Source organism: Homarus americanus, unplaced genomic scaffold (assembly GCF_018991925.1).
Source record: "Homarus americanus isolate GMGI-L3 unplaced genomic scaffold, GMGI_Hamer_2.0 scaffold46197, whole genome shotgun sequence".
In the NCBI taxonomy this organism is placed as follows: domain Eukaryota; kingdom Metazoa; phylum Arthropoda; class Malacostraca; order Decapoda; family Nephropidae; genus Homarus; species Homarus americanus.
In genome coordinates this window covers 693,033-703,543 of record NW_024723050.1, presented here as the reverse complement: position 1 = coordinate 703,543, position 10,511 = coordinate 693,033, and the positions used below count along the sequence as shown (strand labels likewise).

Here is a 10,511-nt window from a genome sequence, read left to right as displayed (position 1 = left end):
CGGATTAGGGCAAATCTCCACGTAAGCGGTAAAGCTGGTGGATTATCGTAGACGCACGATCGCCCCAACGTGACTCGTCGGAGCGGGATCGTAAAAAGAGGTGTAAACCCTCCCTCCCTCTCTCTCTGATGGCTCCTACTGAGACCAAACTCTAAAAATTATTAAAAGGAGGACAGTCTCTACGTCAGCCTTCATAACTCCATCCCGAAGAAGGGGTGAAAAGGGAAAAAATAATGGTGTGGATGAAGTGTGCGGGTGAGCTAGGCACACACATGGTCTGGCTGGGCGCTGTAGGAGCGCACGAGAAGTTGTCGCGACGGGAGCTCGGCGGCAACTGAGGGTCGGGTGCGCGCGCAACCAGTGGGCTCCGTGTGCCTCCGCCCCTCGGTGATATTATCTCAGTTGGCGCCTCCTTCTGTTGTCGTGTTAGCCTAGAGTTGGGTGGTGCGCAGTCTCAGTGACATGGGCAGATATCACATGAGTTAGCCACCGCTCATAAGGTTCCTATCGTCATCAAAAAGAAGACAGAACGGAGGGTTAAACTGGGCGGCTCCTGCGTCTGCGCGGCATGGCCCCCTAATCTAGGATTATGGAGGCTTATCTAAACTCGCTGTTTATAAAGTATGTTTTTGGTAGGAAATTAGCTAGTCGTGGATGGCACGACCGGGGTGACGCATCGGTGGTGGTGGTGCTCCTGGCCGGAACTAATTAGTGGTAACGACCCGACGACCTACACGTGGTGGTGTAGTGACGCGGCTTACAGCTTAGCACGTGGCAGTGACTTTAATCGGTGCCAAGCCCAGACCCCAGTGAAGAGCCAGTGCCTGGCCGTCGCTCCCAGTGACCATGTCTCCCACTCGTGGTGTTCTCTAGTGGCTCCCCAAGTGGTAGTGCCGCCGCCGCTGTTGCTGCTGCTACTGCCGCTGCTACTGCTGCTGCTGCTGCTACTACTGCTGCTGCTGGTACACGAGTGGCACCGTCAGCTGAAACCGCATACGTTAGCTGCTACAGCCGTCCACGCCTCGACAATAACAAGGCGACTGGTTAGCGTGGCGGGGAGGTCCACCTCGTGCCCCCCGTGAACTTTTGACCTGGCTTCAGCGATGGACTTTCAGAGCGCCATGGAGACGTTTGCAGAAGCGTGGATGGCAGCCAACACCAAGTCTCGCCCCGACTCCTCCGATCCCCAGGTGAGACACATGTGTTGACACACCTGTAAACAGTGCTCACAACATGACATTATTAACAACAGGTAGTAAGCTGCTTGCAACACATGTGGTAATGCTGACAACACCTACAGTACTGTCGACAACACATGTGAAAAATGTTGACAATACCTTTGGTGATATTGACAACACTTGTAGAAGTGTTGACAAGACAAACACCTGTTGGTAGTGCTGACAATATCGGTGATAATGTTGACAAACACTTGTTGGTAGTGTTAATAACATCTGTATTAATTTTGACAAACACCTGTTGGTAGTGATGACAACACCTACGAAAATATTGACAACGATGAAGTAATTTAAACATCACTGTTAAGAACACCCATCAGTGGTGTTGGCAACATCTGTAGAAACGTTTACAAGACATGTGACAATTTTGACACTATCTGTTATAATGTCTCAACCACCTGTTGGTACTGTTAATAACACCCTTGTTATACTGACGGCGCTGACAATGTTCAGTGGTGGTGACAACGTTGTCTGGAAGTCAGCGAGGCATCCCAAGTATATGACATCTCGTAACGCCGACAAAGTTGACAGTCTTGTGGCAAAGGTGACATGTCTGGGACAATTTTGACAGTTCTGATGCTCTCTGAGAACGCTGACAACACTCCTGACATCCTTGACAATACCTCACGGACGTCAGAAAGTGATCACCAAATATCTCTTAGTACAGAATGTTGGCCCCAAGCCCTCAGACCTTGGTGCAGAATTAATCTTTATTGATCTTCTAATATAGCATTTTAGGCGTTGATGCTAAGGAGTGTTAATTAAATCGTTAATGCATGCGAGTGTAATAACCGAGGCGGGAGTGAAGTACGCCATTCAGCTTGGAAAACATAGTTAATGACTGGTCTGCCAGACATAGCAATAATGCCACAATGGTTAAGCTTATCATTAATACCGATGGGTATTTGAATTCTGGCATTAATTGTGTTAAGCATGTTAATCAATGTCCAAACTACTAAATTCTGCAAGATTGGCATTACCTGTATTACTAATCGTGTCATTAATGCTAAGGCATGTGTTTAATACCGTATAGCATTAATGGTTCAGATTATGTAAAGCACAGCATTAATGCTACAAAGCCATGGCATTAATGGCATTATTTCAGTATGGCAGTGCTGCTGTAGTTTATATTAAGCATCCCATTAATACTAGATTATATTAGGTAAGGCATTAACATTACTGGCGGGGTCCAGCAGCTTGGTCGGACACCCTCCAGTTGGCCTAGGTTCTCACGAGTCTCCATCGCCATGATACAGCAAGAGCTAATCACCAAGGAAATGTTTTTATACAATTCTTATCCCGCCCGTACCAGACACAGCCATTTACTAACAAAGGTTCCACAACTCTTATTACATATATCACAACGGTTACATCATAGTTGTACTCACGACGTGTTAACAATCGAAACTCGAACGATAAACCTCAAAGCACCACAATATTGAATTGGTAACATACTGGTTTTTAAAATAGGTAACGTTTAGAATAATAGGGTAGTCGTCTTGGCGTTGCAGCAGTGGCGGGGAAGTTGAATTATGCCAGGTGACGGATGGTGTGGCAAGTTTCGTTCACAAGCTCCGTAAGTATCACCCAAATTAAAATATAGCGAAGCAAAACCTTCTTGTCATGAAAATAGGTACTAATTTATTCCGATTATCTTAACGGTGGCGGGGACTCAGTACCGGATAGAGTGAACACAACCTAATGACGGTATGAGGTGATGTATACAGCCAGGGAAGGCAGCAGCAGAGAGAGGGAGAGAGAGACCCACATTTTTCGCTCGCCCGTATCAAACGCTCAAGACCTCCCTCATGCTGACACCCTCGTATTCGTTGTTCGTAAATGCTAGCCTTTTTTTAACCCAAGTGTCATAATTAATTTTATATAAATATATCTTTTAATTCATTATCCAATTAATTATTATTTTTATTACATTATTACAGCCAGACAACAAGCGAACAACTATTGTCTTCACGTAACCGTTCATTATAGCGGAGATGAAATAGACTAGCGGGAGGATTCTTAACTAACGATACATACGAACCAACACCTTAATGTATTTTATTCCATTTATTAAGTTCATCGGTAATTATGATGCTGTATATACTGAATATACAATTATAATTTGGTTCCAACTTGTTTTAGCTTAATAACCAAATTTAATTATATAACCTTAATACATAATCATTTAACCTATAACTATATGTGTCCTGATTATAGATTTGTAATTAACTCAATTATACATGTATATATTCCGATATACAGTAATCAAGATGTTAAGAATTATTATTATTATTATTTGACCTTACAAACATTATATTCACAAAATTACAACGACTATTTCCATTAATTTATATATATAATACTTAAATATTTACGGGTAATTTATGTTATCTGTTGTATTATAATTATACTGAGGTAACGCGGTCCTCCCTCCCTCAATATACTATACAATACAGCTAATACACGGTAGTTTATTAACAAGATTTATCCTAACTAATTCTGATATTTTTTACTCTTTGTTAGTTTCTTCTTTGGTGGATAATAATATAAAACTTCCGGTATTAAAAAAAGAGAATATTCTCGCTTGTTCATTGAAAATATTTACTACCAACCCCTTCATTACCGGGACGCCGCTATTAATATTTTATTGGCTAATGCAGATGTTTTTATTCGGCACAGAGGGGACCCCATACACAAGTGGTTAACACACCCAGAAGAGTATTAATTATATATATCTATAATTTTGACGATAATTTTTCAGTTATTACACGAAGAAATTTGGTTAATTTTCGACTTTGTTATAACAGGTGTTTGGTGGGCGGAACTTTCCTGGCCATTAACAAAAACATTGTTGATTTAGCCAGAAAAGTCAGCGTAAAGATTTTATTTCCTTGGACCGAATATTAGTTGAGGCTTTAATAAAACGATAAAAATAGCAGCTTTTATTAATAATTCATCGAAATCGTAGATATATTAATTACTGAAAAAATATATTTCCAAGTAAAAGTGTCAATTATTCATATACTGGAAATCTAATAAATTTTCCCGAGTAATATAAATAAGGGAACTGAAATCATGGCAGAATGAGTCAATATAATACTCGGTCATTAGGTGTTTATTTGTTGTAATTAAATGTAATCCAGTAAAACTAACTTTGGTAGGTTGGGTTAGAGTTGGTGACATTAGGTTAGGTAGGTTAGATTAAATTATGGATTACTCAGGTCGGATGAGGGATAGCATAGGTTAGAGTAGATGAAGCAGCTTAGTTTCGGTCACGTAGGTTAGGTTAGGTTAGGTTAGGTTAGGTTAGGTTAGGTTAGGTTAGCTTCAAGTACACATTAGGCTATTGTAGGTATCGGGTTAGGCTAGTTTATATACGTTAGCTGGAACGATAAGTAATATACGGCCACGCTTGATAAGTAAATAGTATAATGTTTTAATTCAGTAAAAACTCGCACTTGACCCAACCCCTCACATTATGATAAGAATGTTCCCGTAATATTAACGATCGTTGATGAATATTATTTATAGTAATCAGTAACAGAATCAGTCAATCGAAATTAATTAAAATTATATTGAATTTCTATAAACACAGAAATCAACTAACAATCCGACCGTTACTCTGAGCTGCTGAGATGATGACGAGTCAGGCCGGGAGGGTGAGTGACAGGCCGGCCAGTGAGAGGACCCGAGCCAGTCAGAACTACCCGCGAAGTTAACAGTCACTAGAGTTTTATATTGTTAAAGAAACAAAGGTATAACTTTGTAGGTTATATTGGTAATAAGTGATGTCTTCTGCTGTGAATATATACTGACTTTGTGAACTGTGTTAAGTGAACCGATGTCGTTGAAGTCCCTAACTTTGAATACTTATATAAATATTAAATAAAATAAAAGATAAATTGTAATACGATACGAAATAATTTTTTTTATTTGAATCTATAAATTATATTACAATTATTATTCATAACTATTCAATAAAGTTTAATAATCTTATTCAACAAACTATAGACAATTAGTTCACTAAGCTCTAACTTACACATCAGAACTTCGGATATACTTTCATCATTCGTGAAATAAAAATTAAATAGATTTTATTCATAGATGACCGATCTGTGAAGTATACTTGTAAATCTTTTCAAATATATTTCCATGGTTATAAAAAATAATACCGGTAATAATAAAAATAATACGGGTATAATTAATTATTAGTCAGTACCAAAAATCTATTTCACCGTTCTCTTAAAACTAAAACTAAAAAAAAAAAATAAAATAAAAATCCTACATAATCAATCTCGCCTCGTGATTTTGTCGAAGAATATTTTATTTATAATTTGTTAATTTTTGTTCCATTATAGCCACTGAAAATACCTACCATGAATAACCACACCAACATTCTTGAATCCCTTTTAATGTGCGTAAGATTTCAAAGCATGAATAATTATAGTTTTTTTATGTAATTTTCCTCTAAATACTATATAAACGAGATCGAGTATTATAATTATTATCATTTATAATATCTTATCAAAAGTTTTAACATAAGTTGGTAAGACTTAAGAGGTTAATAATAATGCTTAGTTGATGTTAATAGTCAAAATAATAATGCATAAATATTTTACGTTCGTCTTCTATCTAAATTAACACGCTGGTAGATCTGATTTATATTATAGATTTATATACGTATTCCCAGTACCTCCTTCACCTGTATGTTGATGCAAAACATTCCTTCTTTCCTTCACCTGTATGTTGATCTAAGACCTTCCTTTCCTTCACCTGTAAGTTGATCTAAGACCTTCCTTCCTTCCTTTACTTGTATGTTGATCTAAGACCTTTCTTCCTTCACCTGTATGTTGATCTAAGACCTTCCTTCTTTCCTTCACCTGTATGTTGATCTAAGACCTTCCTTCCTTCCTTTACTTGTATGTTGATTTAAGACCTTCCTTCCTTCCTTTACTTGTATGTTGATTTAAGACCTTCCTTCCTTCACCTGTATGTTGATCTAAGACCTTCCTTCCTTCACCTGTATGTTGATCTAAGACCTTCCTTCCTTCCTTCACCTGTATGTTGATCTAAGACCTTCCTTCCTTCACCTGTATGTTGATCTAAGACCCCTTCCTTCCTTCACCTGTATGTTGATCTAAGACCTTCCTTCCTTCCTTCACCTGTATGTTGATCTAAGACCTTCCTTCCTTCACCTGTATGTTGATCTAAGACCTTCCTTCCTTCACCTGTATGTTGATCTAAGACCTTCCTTCCTTCACCTGTATGTTGATCTAAGACCTTCCTTCCTTCACCTGTATGTTAATCTAAGACCTTCCTTCCTTCACCTGTATGCTGATCTAAGAATTCCTTCACCTGTATGTTAATCTAAGACCTTCCTTCCTTCACCTGTATGTTGATCCAAAACCTTCCTTCCTTCCTTCACCTGTATGTTTATTCAAGACCTTCCTTCACCTGTATGTTAATCCAACACCTTCCTTCCTTCACCTGTATGGCAAAAGCAACTCCCAATGGTAAGTTTAATTCATCGTTAATGTATAACTTAATGGAGTCGGAAATACTGGGTAACGGTCAGAGAAAAAACAATAACGGAAAGAAAATATGAAGTAAAATATATTGGCGTTTATATACACATAAAATTGACCGAGCGGCTATAAGGTTGCTATAGAGGTGACATATAAAAAAGTGTGGAGGGTTTGAAAGTATAGGCAGTGGAGTTGAATTAGATTTATATGAACATAGTGTTGGGACGGTTCTATTAGAAGAGTTGCGATCGTCGGGTTAACTGAAAAAAAAAAACCCCAGTAGAGTTATGGTTGTGAAATCCGTGGACAAAACGGCAAAAAAAAAAATCAAAATCAAAATAAACTTGAAAATTTAGACGGGTAATTTAAGAATATATGTAAAATTACCTAAGGAATATAAGGGAAAATGATCATCGCTCCTACACCTGAAGTTTGTGCGTCACTCAACTAATATTCTGAAAGTTGGAAGGATGGATAGCTAAAATATACAAATCATTTATGTTTTCCCTACATGGACAAGTAGGCATAAAGATTGAAATTCACTGTAAAAAAAATATATATATGGATGAAATGGTCGTAAAAAGTAAAGAAAAGTAATAAATAGTTTAAAAAATTGGTCAGGGTAAGAAGTGGATTTGCGAAGTTACTGTAAATACTGTACTAGGCTACTCCGGCGGTTGCTGTGAAAGATTAGCCTCATGGTGTAGCTCTTATATATACTGGACTAGGCTACTCTGATGGTGATATAAAGATTTAGTAGCCTCATGGTAGCATAACTCGTAGCCTCTAAGTGAATATTAAGTGTTGTTTATTTTTATCATTATTCCCATAATTTTATTCAGTAGAGTTTGACGCGTGTTGTATACTGTCTCGCTCGCAGTTGTTATTCCTTGTTATGGTTTGCATTATACTGAACTGGTTTTTTTTTATCCTTCTCGTACTGGTAATAAGCAAATTAATTATTCAGTAATAAATTAATCACGTCCAGTTCTTCTATATTTGTTCTTATATATTATTTTTTGCCACGTTAACAAAACCTCCCTGAAAGGAATTTATTAAGGATCGATTAAGAATTTAGTTTGTAAGTAGTGTGCGACCAAAAATATTATGGTGAAATTCATTAGTGTTTCTTATTTTTATTTGATAGTAGACAGTAATATCCTGAGTACGAGCTGTTGTCAAAAATTAAGTATCGCGACGTATCCCTTGAGCACAGCGTCTCGGTGGAGTAAACATTGTGTACCTGAAAAGTTGATGATTATATATATACCTGGAACTTCTGTACTAAATCATTATAGAATTGATATAAGTAACAAAATAATGTGATAAACTAATTACGCACATGTTAGAGAGTTGCTTGATGGTAATAGTAGTAAGTTACAGTATAGGATATTACACCATTGTTAACATCAGTGAGCGTCGTTACTGTGGTCCTCGGGTAAGAGCGCTCTTGTCAGAAATGGTCTACATATTCAGGAGTTTTAAATGTTAGTGAGGAATATGACACGCACTGTGTATATACCGTATTATTAAATAAGTAAGTATTACATACCGACATTAATTATTACTTCTATAGTATATTTTGTATATTTAACTTTTGAATTCCAGTATAGTACATACTAGAAATAGCCTTCCTGTATTCTGAAAACTATGAGGATTGTAGATTGATTCGCATTTTGTCTTTTTATGTTTTAGAAAAGTTGCCGATACACCATTTTGTTGTAACTGTTGTGTTGTGAAAGGCTCGAGGTTACGTCTTCACAGCGGATCCACTGGGATAAATCCAGGGGGTGTTCGGTAGCGTCGCCTGATGGCGTGTGGCGTCTGGGTGTGGGCACGTCTGATTCACGCGTGTATAATTTTCTGATGTAACTAGCGTGGAAGATTTAAATGGGACATGTACTAGTAAGAGAAGACTTATAGACTTAATATACTTCGGGAAGTGAGAAATAGGCCATGGCCTCTGCGCTTTTGGCGCTCCGGCGAATTGGCAAAAGCTGTCATAGAACTATCTCTGATTTAGGTAAGTGCAAACCACTAAGTGCTGTTAAACTAATGCATATATCGCTCAGTGGATCATTTGTCGTTAAATCAGACATATGTAAGTTATTGTTTTCTAGACAACTCGCCGGAGTGGTGAAGGGGCGGAGGCCAGGGCTTATCACCGTTTCCTGAGTAAATTTAAAGCCATTTATCCTCAATCTCCCCTTATACCTTCACCATTTATACATTAAAAACACCATTCACAACACCATTCACACCCTCATTTACACCACCTTTCACGCCAACACATGCACCTCATTTACACCAACATTTACACATCTTCATAAAGCAAACATTATCCTAAAATAAAAATAAATAAATAAATCCTAAACATCTATCGTTCACGACCAACAAGATTAACACTTTTAACACACTAAGAAGCTAAAGTGACATTGGGGAATTAAGCATGTTAATTACTATACACAGGTGCGTTAAATTCTATAGACAGGTGCGTTTAATACTACACAGGTGAGGACCAATATATACCTGTACTGTACCTGTTGTTCAGTGGAGTCGTAGAGTGATTAGTATTGACTCTGAAAAAAGTGGTTATAGTCATTTTTACCTGAGTGAAGAGGGGGAAATACTTAATGAGATAGGTACGATAATTAGGGGTGTTACTCTTCAGGTTGATGATAATAAACTATATACATCACTAATATAAACTGTAAATGACTAATGTAACTGTAAATGACCAATATAAACTGTAAATGACTAATATACAGTAAACTGTAAATGACTGATATAAACTGTAAATGACTAATATAAACTGGAAAGCACTAAAATACAGTAAACTGTAAATGACTAATATAAACTGTAAATGACTAATATAAACTGTAAACCACTAATATAAACTGTAAATGACTAATATAAACTGTAAACCACTAATATAAACTGTAAATGACTAATATAAACTGTAAACCACTAATATAAACTGTAAATGACTAATATAAACTGTAAACCACTAATATAAACTGTAAACCACTAATATAAACTGTAAACCACTAATATAAACTGTAAATGACTAATATAAACTGTAAACCACTAATATAAACTGTAAACCACTAATATAAACTGTAAACCACTAATATAAACTGTAAACCACTAATATAAACTGTAAATGACTAATATAAACTGTAAACCACTAATATAAACTGTAAACCACTAATATAAACTGTAAATGACTAATATAAACTGTAAACCACTAATATAAACTGTAAACCACTAATATAAACTGTAAATGACTAATATAAACTGTAAATGACTAATATAAACTGTAAACCACTAATATAAACTGTAAATGACTAATATAAACTGTAAACCACTAATATAAACTGTAAACCACTAATATAAACTGTAAACCACTATTATAAACTGCAAACCACTAATATAAACTGTAAATGACTAATATAAACTGTAAACCACTAATATAAACTGTAAATGACTAATATAAACTGTAAATGACTAATATAAACTGTAAACCACTAATATAAACTGTAAATGACTAATATAAACTGTAAACCACTAATATAAATTGTAAATGACTAATATAAACTGTAAACCACTAATATAAACTGTAAACCACTAATATAAACTATAAATAACTAATATAAACTGTAAACCACTAATATAAATTGTAAATGACTAATATAAACTGTAAATCACCAATATAAACTGTAAATCGCTAACACAAACTATATACAGTACA

General features: G+C 36.3%; 1 protein-coding gene across 4 annotated transcripts in view; it reads left to right on the top strand.

Moving 5' to 3' along the window:
• Positions 1-414: 414 nt before the first annotated feature.
• LOC121863229 (homeobox protein dve-1-like) overlaps positions 415-10,511 on the top strand; it is a 190,408-nt gene continuing 180,311 nt past the window's right edge. For all 4 annotated transcript variants that reach the window (XM_042361719.1, XM_042361720.1, XM_042361721.1 and 1 more), the window contains exon 1: positions 415-1,190. In XM_042361719.1, the coding sequence (XP_042217653.1) occupies positions 1,104-1,190 (87 nt within the window). In that variant the 5' untranslated portion in view covers positions 415-1,103. The remainder of the gene's footprint in view (positions 1,191-10,511) is intronic.